This window comes from Notolepis coatsorum (genome assembly GCF_963971535.1).
Source record: "Notolepis coatsorum genome assembly, chromosome: 3".
Taxonomy (NCBI): domain Eukaryota; kingdom Metazoa; phylum Chordata; class Actinopteri; order Aulopiformes; family Paralepididae; genus Notolepis; species Notolepis coatsorum.
Genome location: NC_140167.1, coordinates 59072977 through 59097341, shown reverse-complemented (window position 1 = coordinate 59097341; position 24365 = coordinate 59072977). Strand labels below are relative to the sequence as shown.

Here is a 24365-nt window from a genome sequence, read left to right as displayed (position 1 = left end):
TAGAGCTCACACAAAGAACCATTCACGTATGTTAATTTTTTTTTATTAACACTTTAAGTGCCGAAAACGTGTTTAGGCGTCTTTCCTAGCCATGCTCAAGTTGCCGAGGATGCCGTAACTCGTCTTTGATATCAATATTTCAAAAATCTGTGATCGGAATCATATTTTCCCTCTGCAGCCTTCACACACAGTTCTGAGCTCATCTCAATCCTCTAGCAGTTCAAGAGCGCCATCTGGTGGCCGATCGGCAGAAGCGCCAAACAGGAAGTGATGTGGATGAAGTGCTGATCACCCATATTACTTCCGGCCACTCTCTATAGCTCCCGCGACTCCATCTTGACACAATACATAGCGATCCGTTGCCAATAACTCGATAAACAACATGATTTGGACGTATATACAATTATACAACCTGGAAATGGACCGGGTATTTTTACATCCCATAATGGAAAACTGTCTACCCCACGCTGATCGCCCAACGGCCCGCGGAGACTGGGGTGAGTTTTAGCGTGTAATATTTCCGTGTTCGATACTAACTGATCTGATGAACATATGACCCACATTAGATGAATGGTATAACGCTGCCCACGGAATTATAAACGCCCCCTCGCCCCTCCGGTCAACATCAGATGACGTGTAGTAACTTCCAGAAGTACTTCCAGTTGGAATTTTTTATATCGCGCTGATTGCTATCAAACTGTATTTCATCATCAATATAATGCATTTGGGGCTATAAATCACGTTCTGGAGAAAGCTGCAGAAAGAGATGAAAACATACTTATACTTTAGACCATATTTTAGTATGAATATGTGAATGAAAAAGTTTAACGTTGCTACACCATGAACAATACATATAGGACCTTGAATGGGCCCTAATAATGGCAATCTAGCAATAGAATTTAAAAAGTTATAGCCCTGCAAAGAAGGGGAACTTCTCCATAGACAAATAGAGCTGGCAAGGGATGGTATATCATGAATTTAACCTTAGGCAATCAAAGTGTTAACAGTGTTTCCAAACCTTATTATCTCAAGTTGTTAAGTTGGAGTGTTGTATACAGCCATAGCTAAAGACAATAGAGATTTAGTACTTTCAGATGACGCATCCCACTCACACTACAGATGATTTGGAGCCAATTCAACACAGAGGTCTATGGCTCTTGGTCTTTAACTTATTGGCCGCCAAAAAAAAGTATTCTCGTGTTTCGTCGCCAACGGTTGAGCGCCAAAAACGAGTTTTCTCGTTTTTAGATCCTTTGATATTTTCCCTTTGATCCATGGACTGATAAAATTGCAACGACGATCGAAACCCACCAGGTGGCAGTATCGCCTATCTTTTGAACTGGGGATATCAGTTGTCTTTCAGTACTGAGGTACATCTGGCTGCTTCCCCCTCAAAGTGAATCAGGACATAGCAATTGGTCGGAGATTTGATGCCTCAAATCTATTGTTTCCCGTATGATAGCCATGCCCAATATACACGAGTAATTGCGATCGTGATGGGACGACTGGGATTTATTCATTTTGGAGTACCTTCTGACTAAGGTAAGGTCTATTTTAGGTAACCTGCTGGTATTTTTTTACCTAAAACATGCTTTTGTACCGATCACAGTGTCGTATTTTACCGAACCTAAAACATGCTTTTGGTAACGATCACAGTTTCCAGGTAAAACAACCCCCCCCCCTACTTGATGATTTTGTCTAGAAACATATATATATATATATATATATATATATTAGGGCTGTCAGTTTATCGCGTTAATTAGATTAATTAATTACACAGCAAATTATCGCGTTATGAAAATTAACTCAAAATTAATTACAATCTTTTTTTTTTTTTTTTTATAATATTTTTTTTTTATAATTTTTTTTTGTATCTCATTCATTCCATGAGAATGTAGAATACACATTTACAGACTTTTTTTTAATATGGTCCATTTGCATGTTCTTGGTATCTGATTCTAGGGACATCTATGAATCTCAGGGAATGTATTCCCAGTGTCAGAAAGACTGGGGGCTAGATCCACAAAGAATGGATTGCACGGTGCAAGTTGCACCATTACTTACAATTCATTATGAATTGAAAATGGGGGACCCTGATGTAAACAAGACGAAAGTCTTTCTCTGGTCTGCATGCCCTTAACAATTGTGTGTATTGAGCCGTACTGTATTGTACCCATTCTGCAATCTGTTAATAACATTTTCATTCAATCAATCAATCTGCGCTGTGATTGATTGAATGAAAATCTTATTTTGAGTCAATTGTAATGAACCAAATGAGAATATCAATACATTTTTTTTTATCTTTGACTGTGAATAACACCATGCTCAAATTGACCAGACCTGAAAAATCTAAGCAAATTAATAGATGGAAGATGATTAAACAGAAGGTTTTGTAGATACAGTACTGAATTCTGCCATCTGGACACATGCAATTTGAAATATGATTATAGAATATAGAATATCAGGCATAAAATGGTTATGCGATTAAAATGCGATTAATTAGATTAATTAATTACAAATCCTGTAATTAATTAGATAAATTTTTTTAATCGCCTGACAGCACTAATATATATATATATATATATATATATATATATATATATATATATATATATGGCATATACCTTTGATTTGGAAATATTTGGAGTTTCAGGGGAGCAACCCGAACGATTTGGGGCATAATGCATATAACACGTCATATCTCGCAATCTAGAAAAAAATACTGGATTATTTTGGAAAGGGGCGATGTTTAGCATGGAATAGCGCACAAACTAAAGTATGTAGAAATTAACTGGTTAGTCAGTGTTGGACTATAAACAATGCCTGTCAAATGAGCCATACTATTGTCTCCATAGCTATAATACAGAACACACGATGGGTCCGCAAACATCGCGAAAATGGTCAATAATGCTGGCGCCATTGAGTAGAGATGGGAAAACAGTGTGGCGGTCAATGAGTTAAGGGTTCAAATACTGGGCTTGATATTGATGTTTCTTCTGGGTACCTGAGACCTTCTGGATGACTTCATTGACCTCCTTCATGAAGACCTTCTGCAGGAACACCAGGTGGTTGAGCAGGTCTGTCGTCAGGTTGTGCTCAAAAGAGCCAATCTGCACGTCAGAGGAGATACAGCAATAAGAAGTGACCCAAAGCAATGTTGAAACACATTAATATTTTCATATTATTCTGGATATTTGAGTCATGAGTCATTGATTTTTATTATTATAGATATATATAGATTATTTTTTTTGTAAACAAGTAAGTTGTCTAATTAACGTATACAGCCAGATAAGGCAAGTAAGAGTAATCAAAGATATTAGTCTATATATACAGTAAAATATCTGTATCTGCCAGCTACCTTATATCGGTTTCTCATTGTTGAGATACAAGCTTCTGGTGTTCACACGCGTAAACGCAAACATTTAAATAAAATATAAAATTCTGAATTATTATGGGAAAACGAATGTGCATATAAACACACTCACTGTCAATCAGACGTGGACTATAATGATGCTAACTATAATGATGCTAACTATAATGATGCTAACTATGATGATGCTAACTATAACAATGCTAACTATAATGATGCTAACTATAATGATGCTAACTATGACGATGCTAACTATGATGATGCTAACTATGATGATGCTAACTGTAATGATGCTAATTATGATGATGCTAGCTATGACAATGCTAACTATGATGATGCTAACTATAATGATGCTAACTATAATGATGCTAACTATGATGATGCTAACTATAATGATGCTAACTATGATGATGCCAACTATAACAATGCTAACTATAATGATGCTAACTATAATGGTGCTAACTATGATGATGCTAACTATGATGATGCTAAATATAATGATGCTAACTATGATGATGCTAATTATGATGATGCTAACTATGATGATGCTAACTATGATGATGCTAACTATGATGATGCTAACTATGATGATGCTAATTATAACAATGCTAACTATGACAATGCTAACTATGACGATGCTAACTATGAGGATGCTAACTATCTGAGGGGCTGAAGGTCGATGGCGAGACCACTCTATGCGCTGGGGACTCTGAACGGTGATGATCGGCAGCACTTACCTCAGCCACACAGCGCAGGTAGTTACCCTGGAGATAGTTGCTTCCCTTGGCAGGGAAGTCATCGGGGGCCCAGCCCTGGTCCGAGTGGCCCTCGTGCTCCTCCATGATGTACTCCCCCGACATGGTGACCGGCGGAAGGTTGAGGCTGGCGGATGGGGACATGGTGGACAAGTCCACCGGGGACACCTTGGACTGAAAGCACAGCTTGTGGTTCGGCAGCTCGAAGGTGAACCTGGTCTGGGCACCTGAGAGCAGTGTGTGGTTCCATTAAACATTCAACTCATTCACCAGATTGAGGCATAACGGATGCAATCTCTGCTCTAATGTGGTAGAACCAGACGTCATAATGGTGTCTTAGCTCTACCTTCACTACAACAATGACATGTACCGATACTCCATCATCGACAGCTGGATGTGAGATCAATTTACTCTTTTTATCAAATACCCGGAGTGGAATTTCCCTTAACACTTTCAGTGCCAAAAACGACTTAAGTAGTTTCTGGGTAGTTTTTCCTTTTTTTTCGATATTTTTATTCATTATCCACCCAGGGAGCCTGTTGTTACCATAGGGAATGAGTCTGAGGTCGCCAAAGTGCAATACCAGCCGCATCCAGCTAGACGGCGGTATTGAGCACCCTTTGAAACCTTGTATCTTGGCCTGTGCGTCGATCTAATGGGTCCGGGTCTTTTTTGCTCAAGCTGAGCGGTTATAGCGGTCGGATTGAAAAGAATGCTCCCGACACATGATGTGTGGTGGATTATTTTGGCGACACGATAAGACATCAATACTTGGAATCGCGATCAGATAATTGGAATATTCTTTTTATAGTATAATATAAATATAATATATAAGTATAATATGGCTATAAGGCTATTCCTCAGCATTTCAGGAATTATCCCAGACCGATCTAAAAACACTTACATTTTCTTTTTTTTGCATCTTGACCGGAAGAAAGTCACTGGCAAATGACCATAGTATTGTATCCATAGCTATAATATAGAATATAGTTATAGCTCTACAAACAAGGTGACGGATTCCTATCTATCTAGCGTTGGCCTTGCTACAGAGGGGCGGGTCTAATGGCTGGCACTGAAAGTGTTAAAGGCGACAATATACTCTGAAACAAAGTTTGTCGGGCTGTAAGACCAAAATTATATGTTTGGCTCCCCATTGGCTTCAGACGTCACAGCATGCACTTGCTTGCTAGCCCGACGGCGTGTAGTCTTTTACCAACGGAGTTGCAGTTTTCAGCGATCTGATTGGCCACTGACGTTTCTCTCAGCGCCAATTGCATGACGCCTAGTTCTATCACTGGTTAAGCTTGGCGACTCTTTCGAAGTTGGTTAAGGTTAGAGTTTGTCTTAGAGCAGGGCGATAGACCACCAGCCCTGATTCCAAACTCTAACCTTAACCAACTTCGAAAGAGTCGCCAAGCTTAACCAGTGATAGAACTAGGCGTTAGCTAGCTAGCAGGCTGTTAGAGGCAGAAATAGGCGTAACGCGATTGGCGCAGAGAGAAACGTCAGTGGCCAATCAGATCGCGGAACCCGAACGCGGAACTGCAACTCCGTTGGTAAAAGACTACACGCAGCCCGACGAGTCAGATGTACACCGGCTCCTATGGCTATGTTTGGTTGCCTACGCAGGTTTTTAGTATGCCCAGACCTTTCTTCGTGCTATGTTTAGCACTGTACCAGTGCAGAAGAAAGGTCTGGCAGACCACATTAGCATTTAGGAATAATAATCTAGTCGTGCTAAATTAGTAAAAGCAAAAACAACGTGGAAGGGGAGGAGAGTCAGCCAATGGGAGAGTTATTCCCACTTGCAGCATCCTGTAGGACTATGAGAAACTTGAGATGAAAAACTATTCCAATATTGAACTTGCACACACACACCTACACACCCACACACACACACACACACACACACACACACACACACACACACACACACACACACACACACACACACACACACACACACACACACCTGTCATGCCATGGCTCTTCATGCGACCCATCTTGTATTCTGCCTTCAGCGAGGGCAGCAGGGCGGCTCCGATGGTGATGCCGTCCAACATGGCACTGAATTTGAGGACGATGGGCTTCTTCTCCAGGCCCTCGGGCAGCTGGGGGAACTCATTGGCCTCCACAGGGGTCTGGTTGATGCTGGACGCCTTCTCCGAGGGCTGGGGGGTGGGGGTGTCCTCTCTAGCAGGGGCCGGACTGAGGGGAGACAAAAACAAACTGTACTTATCTATGGGACTATTTCTTATTGGATTTTTATGACAACCTGACATGACAATACAGCAAGACAATTCAAAAGGATTCATACAAGCGACACACTAAATGGAGTCATCCAAGCACATTCCATGTTTATATCAGATATTATATATATATATGAGACCCGAATATGTGTGTGTGTGTGTGTGTGATTAGATAATAGGGTATATCTTCCAGCCCTATTGTAAATAATCATTTGCTTTTAATTAGCCTGCCAGAAAGTTTAGAATTAGATCAAAAGCATTCAAGGGTGATATGATTTTTGGTTTTCCCCTTTTCTTTAGTGTGTTATATAGCTGGAGGTGAATGTAAAACATCTTTAGTTACAAAGTCCAAAATCCACACCAAAGGGCCATAAATCACTGCTCCTGAACTGCAACCTTTTCTTCCATTACTGCTCTACGTCACTATGTAACACTAGTACACTACTGTATGTAACACATGGGTGGTTCTTGACTTCTGTGTCTCAGTTTTTCAAGATGGCGGCTTGCTCGTAAACTCTCTTTTTCCATCTAAAGGGTTCACTAAAATGTGTTTCCGACAACATTTTAGGTGTGAAATAGGATATGAAATAGCTGGATATTAGTTCATATTTGATCTGCAATGCCTAGTTTGACAGTTTGATCAGAATTGCGTAAGCCAGATGCCTCCGAGTATGTGCACTCGGGTGTGGGAAGCAGCAGCTCATTTGCATTTAAAGCTAGAGGCACAGAAACAACCCTTGGAGAACAGGACTGAAACAGGGGTATAGAGGCTTGCTGGAATGCAAAAGCTGAGTGATATTTTCAGCCAAAAAACTTCAAAGACATGTTTTGGGAACCTCAGAGACCTATATTAACTTGTTGAAAAGGAGCATAATAATGGCCTCTTTCAGCTTCTAGATAGCTTGCCACCAAAGTATCTTGACTACGAGATTAAGAAAGGAGTTCAAACTCACACATTGGACGGCTGGCGAATGAGGTCGGAGATCTGCTTGGAGAGCTGGTGGGAGCTGCGGACCATCATGCTGTGCAGCGTGGCTGGATGCTGCGGGATGTTGATCATGATGGCGCCCACCTTGAAGACGGCCGCGTTGTTGGTCCTCAGGCCACGCTGGGCGCTGTACAGCGCCTGGGACTTAGCAATGTTACACTTCACCACCGTTCTGAAACCATATAGGGGAGAAGGGGGGTATGGATTAACTCATTTTAACGGTTTGATTTCCATTCAAGGAACGTGGAGAAATTGATGGATGCACTGCTGACGTGGGAGAACAGTGAGTAGACGATGAACCACAGCAACGACATTGGAATGCCATGCACATTCACAGCCACAGAACAGTATTCGGGTGTTTGTGGGAGGAGTGGTGGTGTGGCTGTCACTGTCTCACAATCAGTTTCATACAACCTGAAGAATGGGATAAACCAATATGGTATGTGGGCCAATTGTATGTTATGCAGACAATCTATGTTAAATTATGCAGACAATCCTTTTTTTGTCTTGTGTAGCAAAAATGTATTGTGATGGGATTGTGAATCTAATATTAGCTGTGAAGATTGTGTCAACCATTATTTTAGCTGCAGTCATTATTAGCCTACTTCATCTTAAAAGGCGACAACATATTACGGAAAATGGATTTTTTCTAGTTTTTGGATACATTTTTTATTTTTTTTTTTATTTATCATTTACAATTAACACTTTGATTGCCTACGGCTAAATTCATGATATACCATCCGTTGCCAGCTCTATTTAACATGGAGAAGTTCCCCTTCTTTGCAGGGCTATAACTTTTTAAATTCTATTGCTAGATTGCCATTATTAGGGCCCATTCAAGGTCCTATATGTATTGTTCATGGTGTAGCAACGTTAAAATTTTTCATTCACATATTCATACTAAAATATGGTCTAAAGTACAAGTATGTTTTCATCTCTTTCTGCAGCTTTCTCCAGAATGTGATTTATAGCCCCAAATGCATTATATTGATGATGAAATACAGTTTGATAGCAATCGGCGCGATATAAAAAATTCCAACTGGACGTAGTTCTGGAAGTTACTACACGTCATCTGATGTTGACCGGATGGGCGAGGGGGCGTTTATAATTCCGTGGGCAGCGTTATACCATTCATCTAATGTGGGTCATATGTTCATCAGATCAGTTAGTATCGAACACGGTAATATTACACGCTAAAACTCACCCCAGTCTCCTCGGGCCGTTGGGCGATCAGCGTGGGGTAGACAGTTTTCCATTATGGGATGTCGAAATACCCGGTCCATTTCCAGGTTGTATAATAGTATATACGTCCAAATCATGTTGTTTATCGAGTTATTGGCAACGGATCGCTATGTATTGTGTCGAGCTCGAGTCCCGGGACCTATAGCGAGTGCCCGGAAGTAATATGGGTGATCACCACTTCATCCACATGACTTCCTGTTGGGCGATCTGCCGATCGGCCACCAGATGGCGCTCTTGAACCGCTAGAGGATTGAGAGGAGCTCAGAACTGTGTGTGAAGGCTGCAGAGGGGAAATATGATTCCGATCACAGATTTTTGAAATATTGATATCAAAGACGAGTTACGGCGTCCTAGGCAACTTGAGCATGGCTAGGAAAGACGCCTAAACACGTTTCCGGCACTTAAAGTGTTAAATGTTATTGTTTACATGTTGCAGGCATGTATCCCCTCCCTACTTCCCATTTCACCATGTGGAATGCACCTGATTGGTTAAATGACATGCTGGTGCTCTAGTGTGACATCAAGTGGCTGAATGTTATCTATAGCACCTTTAACATTCTAGATGTCAGCCTCCAGAAAGAAAAAAGCTGTTGGAGTTGGATCATTTCAACAATTCTGGTGTTGACAAGTGTTGACAAATAATAGAATAGAATATAAATACTTTAATAATCCTGAGGGAAGTTTGGCACTACAAATGTTTATGTTTATAGAAAAGCTACCGGTATAATGATCTGGCAGAAAATGACTAGGAAATGTTTGTACATTTGACCAGAAAATGCACAAAATATCAGTTTAATAGGCCAAATTGATGAAGGTTTCTTTATGCAAACATAATGTCTGGGGAAAGAAAAGAGTTTGAAGAAACTGTTCACTGGAAACACATGGGGGGTTGATGAACAACAACGCAGACAAACAGACGATGTCCGTTGAGAATCTGATGTGATATTGTGTTGCTATAATGCATGTGACAATGTGCACGTCGCCCTGGTTGGCAGCAATAACATACAGAAACTCTTGTTTGGCTGTGCTGGTAGGAGATGTAGGGAAATCCTCCAGTCTATACCAAGTAGATTGAAGAGAAAGCCAGGGAGGGTAAGAGAAAAGAGTAGAAGAGAGGGTGAAATGTTTGTGATTAAACAGGATTAAGTCACTGCCCAATTAGTGTAGTCCCCCTGCCCAATTAAGTAATTTTGCTGACTTGTAATTTTGCAGTTTTCATAGAACAACAACAAGAATAGCGAGTGGTAGTTATGCTAGCAAGCTAATGTCCATTAGTTAATGCCTCAATAATCTCCCTTGTACTCAGTAAATTTCACTGACGATAGCAAGGCAGCGGGTATTATTTACTCTGCTTTTTAACTTAACAAACACAGTATCTTTGTTTCTGAATTTCCAACAAGCACAGCATAGGGTATTAGAATAGGGTACTTGGGATGTGATCGGGTAGGGGGGCCTAATTGGGCAGTGACACATCCCCTGTACTCCCCAGAAACTCACGAGATTTGCAGAGATGCACTCACAGGTACAAACATCATCAAACGTCATATACATCCTATTATAATTCCTGTTCTCATTGGTCGAACTTGAGCAAGAGAAGAAAACTGAAAATGGACAAACATCAGTATGCAACTTCTTGTTTTCCTTTTGAAGTTATGAATTGTGAGAAAAAAAAGTAGAAAACTGTGCATTAATAAATAAAACTGAATAAAACAAAGTCAAGGATGTGGGTCAATTTGAATGATCTTAAATTAAACTGCTTACTATTATCAAAGCTACTACGTGCAGAACCTTTAACAATAGTGTCAAGTATTGGAGCCACGATGCAGACAGGGTGACACAGGGGATGTACAGTAGAGATATATATACGTACTGGATGTCGGGCGTTATCCCCTCCAGGAGCACAATGTTTACCCCTCCTATGTGAGCCGAGGCACAGGTCTCAGTCATCTTCTGGTGCAGAATATCTAGGAAAGACACAACGCAGTGTGAAACAAGACAAAAGACAAAAAGGAGTGTGATGCATTCTGTTCGGATGAATGAAACGATATGGAAAAAAATCCATCATATTGCAAATGCAATGCGATTTGATTCACGATATTACAGGGAATGGTATTTTTGTGTAATTTGTATATTGCGTCAATATGACATTTACCAAGGCCAGTTTAGAATTGCAGCCACCCGTAGGTGCTCTTTGAGAGCGGTTTTTGAAGGAGGGTAGGGATTCACATTCCTACATCCGATGACATCATAAGTTACATCACAATCGAGCACCATGTATTTAAAGGGGAACTATTTTACTATTTCTTTCACTATTTGGGCACTTTCACACAATTCCTGTGAGTTTATGGAACACCTCTGTAATTTTGTATTTTTTTTAATTCATTGTTTTGTATTTCTAATCAAGTCCTCAAAAACAGAATTTTTCTTAAGCCGTTTTGAGCCTGGGCTCCAACCACGGTGGGAACTGTGTGGAGTGTGTGTGAGTCTCAGCAGATTATCATGCAGCTGAGTCTCTCTGACATCACAAATCAGCACATTTTCAGATGACTCAGTTCAGTGAGGGTGAATATTGTGAGAGGAGAATTGGAAGAATGCGCCAATATGAGAATTAGAGACATAGATCATATTAATATAAGTCCACATAGCTAGGAAACAATGCTAAACACTGAAAAAGGCCATTTATAAGAATGTTTTTCATATTCTTTGGACCGTTTTAGACCAGAGCAATAATGTGTGAATGCATTCCGCTTTAACAGTACGCAGTGCATCCGTAATGCTCGAACAGCAGATCTACAGCTGACGCTAGTGTTAGGGACCGTTCACACTTGAACCGATACCGGTACCAGTACCAGTTTCTGGAATTCGGTATTGGTACTGAACAGGGCTTGACATTGGCACCTGCCCACCCACCAGATGCGGGTAGAATCCCTCTGGGGCGTGTACCTCTGTCATTCCACCCGCCCCGGTGGCTAGTGGCTTTTTTTCTATGAAAGGTCTGTCTGTCTGTCTGTCTGTGTGTATGTGTGACGTGTGTGTTTAGCATATTTTCCCCCATGTCCATGTGCGTTCTAAAAAAAAATCTCTGCCTTTGATTGGCTATAACACGTTCATTATGCAAAGACCAGCCCTGATCTGCCTCTGATTGGCTCTGATATGAGCTGAATGACATGTGGTACTGTGAAACCTGACACCGTGCCCACTTCCTCATTGAGCGACACCACAAGGTTGCTTTCGGAGCATAATAGTTTCAAGACATTGCGTCGGTCTGAGAAAATAATCAAGCATTGGAAATACATTTGGACTGCAGTATTCTGTTGTGGATGGTTAAAACCTTTGTTTACATACTGGTGTACTGTGGATTAAAATGTTTGTTTATGGACTAAGCTGGCAGGCTCGTTGAACACAGCTGCCTACAAGTCTCTGTAAGTAAGCTAGCTAATGGCTAATGCATCCTTACACAGTGGCAAGTATTTTCATATCTTAACCAGCGTTGCAACTTGCAAGCCGCCTATAATGAAACATTCCAAAGGCGACATTGTTCATCAATTCATTCAACCTAGAACCCCCCTCTCTCTCTCTCTCTCTCTCTCTCTCTCTCTCTCTCTCTCTCTCTCTCTCTCTCTCTCTCTCTCTCTCTCTCTCTCTCTCTCTCTCTCTCTCTCTCTCTCTCTCTCTCTCTCTCTCTCTCTCTCTCTCTCTCTGAAGGAATCCTTGTTTTTCAATGTGTATATAATGTAAATATCTGCATTATAATGTCAATATCTGCAGATGACGGCATCTACTCGTAGATATTAGTTGTAAGAGGACAGTATAAGTCATTATGTCTGGCTCCAGTGAGGCTGCAGACGAGGGCCTGTTATCAGCTGAGCTCTCAAGCGAGCCAAGGTCATTGTATGCAGCGGCACTGAGCTCTCACATGGTGGTGTGGTGGTCACATCGTTTAGTAATATCAACATCGCCGTTGCTATAGTGATTTGGGCCAAAAGTGCCGTTGCCATAGTAACAGTCACGAGAGAGAGGTCGACATTGCGAGACTTGAAGACGGTAAGCTGTGGGGTCTTCAGCAGACTAGCCAGATTAAGACACGACGCACAGGCGAGCAGACGCGTTGATCAGAGACTTTGAATGGATCCTTCCTCCCCTCGCGGGGGGGGGGTACAGGAATGGAGTGCCACATCATCGCTAGCTTCGGCTAACAGGGAATGGTTGGCTACGACGAGGCCCAGAACCATTGGACTAATAGCATAAGAGACGGTGGAGAAGAATGAATTAAGACTGTTCAAGGACATTACAGAATTTATTACATCTGGTACGAGGCTTTGTTTATGGAATAAACAATGTTTTTCCAAGAAAGGTACCACGTTTGCCAGTGTCGAATTCTTCTGATTACGGATTGCATTAACAGGGATGAAACAGTTGTACAGCCAGTATGAGAAGGTCGACTTCGGAGTAAGAGATAAACACAATGCAGAAACTTCACGAACACAGGAGACGAGGTGATACTGGCTGATTATGACCGAAATCGATCAGTACCCAACAGTACCTTTTTTCTTATTTATTGTCGTAACACACCACACAAAAATTGCATGATCATGTATTATGTTTTTAAATGTTTAAATATCAACATTATCTGGCCATCCTCAGTAAATTATATAAAACTCTTCTGACCTCGTCTGGTCCAAGAGATCCAAGAGATGGGACAGTAATATATATATATATGTGTGGAAAAGGCTCCCTCTTGTCTAGTATATTACACTCTTGTACTTAATACTAAACATGTAAAGGTACCAACATTTTGTACAGACTGCTCTAGTGTGAATCGTCAGTACCCTTAAAAGTACTGAATTCGGTAGCCAACCCTTAGCTGCCGCAGCGCTCCGCCCTCACCTTTCATCTTCTCCTTCAGCGTGAAGCTGCCGTGGATCTTCTTCAGCTCCGCCTCCATGGTCAGCCCGCCGATGTCGGCCTCCAGGTGCGTACGGTTCACCATGCCGATGCCGAACACGATGAGGGTGACATGCTGCGGCTCGGAGCTCACCAGGCTACGCCGCCTTCCGCCCGTCGGCTTGCTGGGCGTGGTGGGGTCCTGCTGCTCGTTCTCGAAGATCACCCTGCAGAGGGGCTCCGATGGGCTGCGCCCGCCGTCTGGAAAAGAGAGGTGGTGGTGGGTGAAGTTGCGGGGGTTATGTCATTTAATGTCAATTTTATTAGATATAGACAGCTATTAATCTTATTTGGAATATGGACATGTACTGTACTACTAGACTAGTAGAGGGGGCGACAGTGGCTCGGGAGGTAGAGCAGTCGTCTGGTAATCTGGAGGTTCCCGGTTAGATTCCCGGTCCTCCCGGGCAGCGTGTCAAAGTGTCCTTGAGTAAGACCCCCAATTGCTCCCGATGAGCAGGTTGGCACCTTGCATGGTTGCCTCCGCCCATCGGGGTGCGAATGTGTGAGTGAATGGGTAAAATGTGAGGAACAAATTGTAAAGGCTTTGGATAAAAGCTCTATATAAATGCACCATTTACCATTTAGTAGAGGTTTGATTCTCTGCCCAGACCCGTCTTATCTAATGTCTCATGGTCATATATAATGTCATAAGCATATGAAAATGTTGAAATGTATAATTAGATTTAGATTGACAAACCTATTATAGAATTGTAAATATAATTTGGTATGATAATAAGAATGTCATATGTATTATAACATTGTAACTTTTATGTATCAATGTATAATAAGGTTACGATGTTATAATACATACACAACCAGCGTGTGCGATGTGTATCTTCTTCCCTCCCACCTATAGCTGATCTTTGACAGACTAGCATTTTCTTTGCAAAAAGAGCAGGCTGTCAAAATGGAATGCGTCAATATTGCAGTTGATGTTCAATCGCAGACGCCAAAATCCAATATGCGAGTAATACACCTAGTGTGATGAACCGAGAGAGTGAAGTGGGTTCCAACCTGAGAGGCAGTTCTCTGGGGAGCTCTTCTCCAAGATGCCGGTGGGGTCGGAGATGAGTGAGTAGAAGTTGAGCAGCTTGTACATGTTCTGCCAGCACTCTGCCGAGGGCTCGCTCTGCTCCGACACCGTGATGGAGTCCGAGTCGTCCATCTGGATGGCCATGTGGTCCGCCACGTCACGAGAGCCCTTCCTCGACACCTGGAGGTCAGCGATCACATTCACTCTGTTACTACGCTTTTCCCTCACATTCTTTTGAAGAACATTATTTTATTGTCAATGTACACAACGAGGCAATTGAAATCCTGCCTCCCCAATCCCTGATGCTGATTGGCTGACAGCATCAATGGGGACACATACAGGCTGGTGATAAGCCATAGTCTGGAAATCCCAGGATAAAGAAAACATCAATATTTAGCAAATTAGATCTTTTAGCTTGTTTGTGTGAACATCCCCATTAATCCTAAGTATTAGAATGATCTGATTGTGCCATGATAGTATGCAATATAGGTAGAGTTGTTCCGATACCGATACCAGTATCGGAAATGCCGCCGATACTGCCTAAAATGCTGGTATCGGTATCGACGAGTACACGTAAATTCTAGCCTCCGATCCCATGACGTCATTTATCTCCTGCGGAGTGAGGATTCTAAAATGAACGTGTTTTAAAGTGTGATGCTGTTTGTCATTTTAACAGAAGATACACTTTCTTAAATTCCATTGTCCCCGACAGAGCGTGTGACGGGGAGCTCGGACGGGATGTGTTTTGCTTAGGGATGGGTACCTTTCACATTTGAACCGATACCGGTACCGGTACCTGTGAATCGATACCGGTACCCAACGGTACCTTTTTTCGGTACTTTAGTACTCAGTCGTAAAAAAAAAATCCAAACTTCAAATAACTACAATTTCGACAGTTTTCGGCTTGCCATTGCTCCGACTGCTTTGTTGTTGAATCAAGTCAAATCCTAGGTAAGCATATATTGTGCGTGTGAACGTTGACATGAAAAAAAAAGGTAAAAAATAAAATAAAAAAAAGGTAAAAAAAAAAGTTTATAATTTTTTTTTTGGTTTCTCACTTGATTCGATACTCGGTAGTACCGACATGTTTCGGTTCGGTACCTCAAAAGTACCGAATTCGGTACCCATCCCTAGTTTTGCTTGCTGGTGTTATGATAGCATTAGCTGAAAAGCTAGCTAGTTGGAACAACATCCGCTTTAACGTTATCAAATCAGATGATCACCTGTCCTTTCTCCAGGACCCGACACTGTCCGTCTATCAACAATAATGCACCCACGGTGAATCGTATTTAAGTCAAGTAGCTACTGACTAGCGTTAGCTGACTAACGTTATCAAATGTCAATGCAGGGAAGAGGAGCTAGGTCAGCTAGCTTAGCTTGATAACGGTACCTTGGCTAAAGTTGGTGCTATTCATAATCCAGCATTATACAACGGCATGCAAATTTCTCGATTCTGATTGGCTGAAACAGTCCATTTACACGTATGTATAGGGACCATTCCACGCTCCTGGTCCCAGGACCCGCCCACAACCGAATCACATCACTCCGCATCTCCGCCGTGCGGATTCTTCGGAGAAAACAAGATGGCGGACAATAATCTTTAACAAATGGACATGTTGATAGCGTCATAACGACTAAATATAAAGCGATTCTGTCACGGCGAATGTCTTAGTCCTTTAAACAATGTTGGATGATGTAATTGATGGGTCATGAGTCATTGTAGAACAAAAGAAAAATCGCGGATTGATTGATTGATTATTTGCAATTTAATTTAAAATGTCTTCTTCCTTCCCCCTGACTGCAGCGCTCACTCTCACACTGTACGACGCTGGCGTACCCACCCCCACACCCCCCCCCCCCCCCCACACACACACACCTGTCTGCAACGGCGGGGGAGAGTCAGACTGAGAGAGAAGCAGCTGAGTGCTGCGCTGTTTTAAGTGAGCATGGCCTATTGAATTGATTGATTGGTTGATTGCTAATTTTATTACTGTACGCCTGGTTTCCAACTGGTTAAGTTTAGGCCCTCTAAAGTAGGTTTAAGAAAATAAATAAAAATATAGGGCGAAGAAAACTTTTTTTCCCCTATAAGGCAAAGAAAATTTTAATTTGTTTTACCTACTTTCTATAGAAGCATCTAAGAATGAAGTTCTATAGAAAGTAGGTCTGCAGGGGAGCTCCCGTAGCTCACCGCATATCTCGGCGCTATTTTTGCGTCGGGGAAAACCGTGCTCGTCACGGATCTGGGGTACACGAGTTCGATTCCCGGACCCGCCGTATTTTCTCAGAGTGTCTTCCCCTGCTCTACATCCCATTTCAACCTGTTTCTGTCGGTCATGCTTGACCAGAAAAGCGTTAAACGCTAAAAAATAAAGTTTAAAAAAAAGAAAGTAGGTCTGCAGGGGGAGCTCCCGTAGCTCACCGCATATCTCGGCGCTATTTCTGCGTCGGGGAAAACCGTGCTCGTCACGGATCTGGGGGACACGAGTTCGATTCCCGGACCCGCCGTCATTTCTCGGAATGTCTTCCCTTGCTCTACATCCCATTTCAACCTGTTTCTGTCGGTCATGCTTGACCAGAAAAGCGATAAACGCTAAAAAATAAAAAAAAAATAAAAAAAAAAGTAGGTCTGCATATTGTACCCATTCTGCATCTGGTAATAAAATGTTCAATCAATCATTCCAATAACACACAGTTGGATGTGTTAGTTTGTTGGATCCGTTGGATGCACTTCCGAGCTGCTTCCACATGAGGCAACTTCTCTCAATCATTCCAATAACACACAGTTGGATGTGTTAGTTGGTTGGATGCACTTCCGAGCTGCTTCCACATGAGGCAACTTCTCTCAATCATTCCAATAACACACAGTTGGATGCGTTAGTTGGTTGGATGCACTTCCGAGCTGCTTCCACATGAGGCAACTTCTCTCAATCATTCCAATAACACACAGTTGGATGCGTTAGTTGGTTGGATGCACTTCCGAGCTGCTTCCACATGGAGGCAAATTGTCTTTTTTGTTGTTGTGGCAACTACTTTTTCTGGCGGATGGTTTTTTCAATAAATCTTCGATTAATGTGTGTTTATTGTATAGCAATAAGGTTGGATGAATGTGGCAGTTGTATAAAAGCATTACACCACTTGCAGTCGTGATTTGTGAACAATAAACCATGCCTAGGGGGGTCTAACGACCACCCCTAGGCATGGTTTATTGTTCACAAACCACTCCTGCGCGTGATGTAATGCTTAAATAATGGCTGCAGACCTGCAAGCAAAGTACAGCAAATTCCAAGTGCCAAAGGATAAGAGTTTTGAGACTTGAGACGCCCTAATGATGCACACAGCCACGCGTGCACCACGTTTTTAACACCTTTAATAATAATAATAACTTTATTTATATAGCACCTTCCATATATGGATTGCAGCTCAAAGTGCTTCACAGCAAATAGCATAAAATTAGCATACAGTTGACCAGGTGCGGCTGACTGATTATGGTGATTTGTGCGTCGCCCTCCCTGCCACAGGCGATATATATATATATTTACTTATTTTTTACACCCCCCCACCCCCAAAATAATGATGATGTATGATAAATATAATAATACTTTTTTAAATCCCGCCTCTGAATATCATAGTCCAATCAGCCGCAGCATCTAATTTTGTCCTGGAATGTATCTCAGACTTCATGGGTGACACCACAACCTCCAATGCATTTCTATGGGTTATTTTAGTGCAAGCCCTTACGTGCTTTCGTCATACGTAAGTCACACTAATAAAACGAATTGTCTATTGGCTGAGCGTGTGGCATTAATTTGACATCACGTCCGGAATCATGCCAACCAGGAAATAACTAAGGCTAATAGTTGTTGACAAAGATACATTCAGTGTTGGATCTAACTATATGGATTTATGGAGACATTTTATGGAAAGTTCAAGCCCGGACCACAAAGCTTCTCGAAGGGTTAGCGCGACACGTGACGGCTCGGCGATGTTCTACCGGCAGCATAAAAAAGTGAGTCTCAGCCTCTGCGTTATGATATGAAAATGTAATTGTAGTGCAGTCAGACCCGGATACAGGTTGTCTTTTCCCTTTATTTTCTTCTCCGAGTGCTTCGTTTATATGTTAAAATCACAACGATTTTCTTCTGGGGGACAATGCCCACACACCCCTACAGGGGTTTGGTTTACAAACATGTCACTTTTTTCACCTCTTATCAGTTTGCAGGTCTGGTTATATACTGTATATACTGTTACTGAAACTGATTGAATATGGCACAGCCCCACCTAGAATATTTTTCACCAGCGCCACTGCAGTTGACAGAATAAAAGCAATGCATAAAGTGCAGCGAGCATAGGTATAAAAAGATGCCGTGTTCCTTTTAAGAACGTCTTAGTTACCTTGGAGGTGCGTCTCTCGGACCGTCCCAGCGAACTGCGTCCCCTGGGCTCCCTCCGCCCCAGCGTGTCCATCCCGGATGGCGGGCCGTTGGGAGGCGCGCCCGCTCCCAGCCCCCGCTTGCTCTTCAGCGTCTGCGTGCCGCTGCGGCCCGCCCCGTTGATGCTGCCACGTGAGCTGCGGCTGAAGTCCGAGGAGCGGAAGTGGCGGTACGGCCGCGCCTTGAAGGTGGGCGTGGGCGACGCCGAGCCGGCCGTGTAGCGGCTGAGCTTGATGTCCGTCTGCGTGGCCTTGATGTCGTCGATCATGGTGCTGAACTGGTGGATGAGGCGCACCAGGGCCATGTCCACGCGCTGGCTGATGGCCTGGCAGGCGGTGGTGAAGTCGCAGTGGAAGGTGTTGTAGTGGCGGCGGTTCAGGTCGTGGAAGGAGAGCGGAGCGGCGGTGGGACCCTGCGGCCCGCTGGTGGACTTCTCCATCACCACCGCGTTCAGGGTGAACGTCTCGATCAGCAGCGCGGGCTTGAACTCCAGCGGGGGGACGTTCACCAGCCTGAAGACGAGAGGGAAGGAGAGACATGGAGGTTTGTGGTTTTTATTAGGATCCCGTTAGCTGATGTGGAACGTCGGCTACTCTTCCTGCGGTCAAATGCATAAAACATGACAATACATTTTTACAGACAAGACAATATTCTTAATCATATGGAATCATACATAGTACAATATATACACTATATTACATAATACAGTATATTAATATGCACTAAATTTGCATATGCAGTGAGAAACCAAATATACATATATATACTACAGTATTTTACCCTGATTCATAGGCACTGAATATACACACAAAGTAAACACCTATTTGTATAGGCTATTGATATTCAGGTTGGGGTTGGGACTGAAAAGAGACAGCCCAGGATTTATCTGATGATCTAACTTTAGGTATATTCACATTATCTTGTAGATGGAAAATATATACTGTATATGTATATTTAAATGTTTCTTAGCCCATCATAATGCACAATACAAGTATGTTTACAAAGAAACCCTTTACAGCCTCAAAACTCTAGTTCAGCACAAATGAATGGAAGTGATATGGACCACTAGCCTAGCTTAAAACACCGGGAGAGGTGTTTTTGGCCAACAACTAGGCTAGCTGGTCCATATGCACTTCCATTCATTTGTGCTGAACTAGGCTAGCTTGCAGCCAAATAGCTTTCTACTGAACACAAGAGAAGAAATTGAGATCTATCATCTCGTCTGACTTTGGAGAAGACGGTAAGCTAATTTCCCATAATGTTGGCGTGTTTCTTTAACTCGTGTTTAGCTGTCATGTATATCAAAGGCTCAGCTCCAACATTTCAGAGTGAAAAGAGTATTTCATCTATTGTAGACAAAGGGCTACACTGTAATAAATTGACATTTTCAAACAGACCCTGTTTCTGCACTTCCATCTTTCATTGTGGCTCCATTGATAGAGTGGAGAAGGTGAGTCATAATACAGCACAACATTTGATCATTTCTGCTACCTCAATTAGTTTTTATTTCTTCATTATCTTACCTCCTGGACCTTTTGTTCTTGCGCTCTTTGGAGGTGTCGGAGTCAACGATATCTGCTCTGAGACACTCCAGCGTGCCGGAGAACGAGAGGTGCTCTCCGAAATACATCTTGTAGCTGAGAGGCGTAGCGTCTTGGGCTTGGATTCCTGTGTGGCTCAACAGAGGCTTGAAAACAACCTGAAAAAGAACAGAATGAGGACCTTTTAGAAAAGGTGGTTTTATTTGAGGAAAAGTTTTAGAAAAGGTGATTTATACGAGGACAAGTTTTAGAAAAGGTGATTTATACGAGGAAGAGTTTTAGAAAAGGTGATTTATATGAGGAAGAGTTTTAGAAAAGGTGATTTATCCGAGGAAGAGTTTTAGAAAAGGTGATATATCTGAGGAAGGGTTTTTAGAAAAGGTGATTTATCTGAGGAAGAGTTTTAGAAAAGGTGATCTATCTGAGGAAGAGTTTTAGAAAAGGTGATTTGTCTAGATGCCTTGGGGCTGGAGGTAACAAGCCCCATGACATGAATTGGCATTTGACTCCAAATGTGAAGGCCGTCATAGGAAGGCTTCCCCGGACACTTTGCAGACGGTGTTAGGAGTCTGCCAACAGTTGGATTCTAACCTGCATTTGAAATCCTCATCTCAACACTGCAGTTGAAACAACGTTTAAACAAAATCAGCAAAAATAAAGTACATTTTGACACCTTTCCTTTCTGTTGTTTGGACGCCCTGGCCCAACGGAGAATAGACGGATAATGTTTGCTGGGCTCTAGTCTTAACCATTCCAGTTCCTTTCGGACGGCTTGGACAAGCCTACCGGTGTTCCACACTGACCTGAGCATCGGCCAGCTGCACAGCGGCAGGACACTGGTTGCCCTCCTCTACGCCCACCATGTCCTCCTGGCTGGTGCTGTGCTGGGATTGAGTCCCGTCCAGGGTGTTCTGGTCACTGGACAGCACCGTGTTGAAGTCTGACGCAGAGGGGATGGTAGGCAGGTTACATGTCCCACCTGAGGAGGGGGTAGAGGGGTGGGGAGGGTTGATAAAAAAAATATGCTTCAACACAAGCCAAGTGTTAAGTAATGCATTGTAGTGATGCAGCAATTCTGATAATGGTACTGTATTGGATACCATCCCAATACCTAGCTAATTTGCTCAATACTAATAGAGAGCAACATGGAACTGGTCAGAAGATGCCATGTCTTTTTCGCTAATGGAAGGACCTTGGATCACTCTAATGAAAAGAAAAAGGATGATCTCATTTGTATGAGCTCAAACTAAATGGAATCAATATACGTACACAATGCAGCCCGTAAGTCAGTTCAATGAATGGGATCAATATACTGTACACAGTGCAGTCCGTAAGTCGGAGTCCAATTAAACTAATGGGATCAATATACACAGTGCAGTTCGCGCTGTACTCCAGCACATTGGATTTGAAATGGACCACTGGCTATGTTTACATGCACACAATAATAAGATAAGATATTCCTTTATTGATCCCCTTGGGGAAATTCAGGTGTCATAGCAGCACGAGGGAGGGGGGCAGCGAGGTACAGGGATGGGCAGGATAGGACAATAAACATAGGCAATCAAAACATTTGAATATGATAGGAGTAAAAAGTAGACAATGAGCGACTATTGAACTTACTGTAATTAAGGCAAAAGTCCAATGATGTGTTAAAGTGTTAAGTGTTAAAAAGGACATATTTGTGTCCATTTTACCCTGAAAGGAACCCACAGCAGCTTTAACATAAAGTTTAGGTCTCAAGCTTGATCTTGACTTCATACAAAAATAAAGATAAGATAAAACTCAGGAAAACTCTTAAGAAAAAAGTTAAGAAGTTCACAAGAATCTTCTCAAGCTGAATTCCTGAAAACGTTCATAAGATATCACCACTTTCTTATGAACTTCTTACTTTTATTTGTATTATTATATATATATATATATTTTTTTTTCATTTTTTTTTAATTATTATTATTATTTTTTACTTATGACCTAGTGGATAATTACATCACCTATGACGGAAGTTTTATTTTCAGTATTTATGACCAATGTGGGCTATTGTAATTAGCCTAAAATATTGAAATAGCCTTGGGCCTTGGCTACAACATTCAAATCAAATCAAATCAAATCAAATCAAATCATTGATCCTTTTAAGACAAAATGAATATTTGGGCTAATATGTTCCTTTGAATTAAGGCAGAAAAGGTGTGTTTGATGTCTGCATCACCTCTCAGAAGTTATATGTATCTTCATTGAATTCATTATGTATTTGTTTTATTTAGTGTTGTTTCTTTTACATTTGTAACACTTTTTTTGTACGTTATAATACAAATACAATTTAATAAAAAATCTTCTCTCCTGAATGAGCTTGTAATTTTTATAACTAGACTGACAGACATTACTTATTCAATACATAAATTGTAATAAATAACATGTGGTTATCATTAACCAAAAAATAACCATGGCCAATGAGCTGTGGCATTGTGCCACATTAGTTGAAATGATGGAGAATATTATTATTCTTTAATGGAAAGGAATGGTAGACAAGGATTTCTGGGTGACTGACTACTAGTGAACTAATATCACTACTATATACAATTTCACTAATTGACCTATCTCAAACCCGCCCTCCTTTCTTGATCCTCCAATCACAACGGTTTATTTCCACGGACAATGCAACAATTGTGATTGGAGGATCAAGAAAAGAGGGCGGGTTTGAGATAGGTCAATTGACCTACATGGGCTAACTAGTTCACTTGACAACAGCGAGCTGACGTTCCCTGACCTCTGTCCAGGCTGCTAGTCGCTGGTAGTGGTTGATACTGGTAGTGGTCGACAGGAGAGTCTGCGGTGTCTAGTAAACCAACAACATTACATTCAGACAACATTCATGGGCCCTTGTAGCCTTCTGTGCTGGGAAAAGTTTACAGGTTACAAAAGAGACCAACATTACGGTATATGAACACATTCCAAAACAGGTTGACAAATAAAACGACCAACAGTACAACAATGTCTCTATAGACATGTCAACTTAACATAAACATTTTAAATGGGCTGCATTTGATTTCCTGTCAGTTGTTGATAGAGTATTGGCAAACACTGCAACAGGAAATCAACTGTAATCTAAGATGTTGCCTAGCAACGCAGTTCCACTGAAACTCTATACTGTAGCACTGAGGTTCTCTAACCCGTCTGGATGATTTTCTACAAGGAATCATTCCCTTCTGACTCAACTAAGGAGGCTAACCAGATCACAAACAACATTCACACAATGTTGACTAAGCATTCCCTGACCTGACTCCAGCCCGTCATTCTGGAAGAACTTCATGGCAGAGACTGGGAACACTAGTGAACCAAGAACAGAACAGTGATATTCAGGCAGCATTTGGACAAACTACTACCTAGTGTACAGATTGTTGTTATAGGGAAGGTCCTATTAAAATGATAATTCCTTTGATTTTCAAACTGGACCCAGGTGTTTGATCATCTGGTATTATACTGATTGATTCTGATAATCTTGTCGACGACGCCGCAGGTCGTTGAACATTTTATGGAATTATCCTTTCAACTGGCATTCCCACATCTACACCGTTCTCTGCTCACAGGCTTTTCTGCTGGAAGCAGTAAGCAGTGAGTTCTTGGAGACTAATACAAATTACTCAATTAAAACAAACTGACTCAGCTAACGAGTAACGACACAACAGGAAGTGACAGGATTTATGGGAAATGTGATCTTATCATGAGAATTAGGCTACCAATTGTTTCAGCAATGGTCTCATTTGTTTACTATATATATATATACACAAACAAAGGTATCGCAACCAATATGAC

General features: G+C 41.9%; 1 protein-coding gene across 1 annotated transcript in view; it reads right to left on the bottom strand.

Moving 5' to 3' along the window:
• Nucleotides 1-24365, bottom strand: part of kiaa1109 (KIAA1109) — a 347797-nt gene that overhangs the window by 123895 nt on the left and 199537 nt on the right. Inside the window, exons 46-55 of the mRNA XM_084310762.1 lie at nucleotides 21362-21537; nucleotides 20541-20716; nucleotides 18980-19529; nucleotides 14566-14764; nucleotides 13492-13749; nucleotides 10475-10568; nucleotides 7328-7534; nucleotides 6098-6333; nucleotides 4108-4352; nucleotides 3005-3110 (exon numbers count right to left, since the gene is read on the bottom strand). Coding sequence (XP_084166888.1) covers nucleotides 3005-3110; nucleotides 4108-4352; nucleotides 6098-6333; nucleotides 7328-7534; nucleotides 10475-10568; nucleotides 13492-13749; nucleotides 14566-14764; nucleotides 18980-19529; nucleotides 20541-20716; nucleotides 21362-21537 — 2247 coding nt within the window. The remainder of the gene's footprint in view (nucleotides 1-3004; nucleotides 3111-4107; nucleotides 4353-6097; nucleotides 6334-7327; nucleotides 7535-10474; nucleotides 10569-13491; nucleotides 13750-14565; nucleotides 14765-18979; nucleotides 19530-20540; nucleotides 20717-21361; nucleotides 21538-24365) is intronic.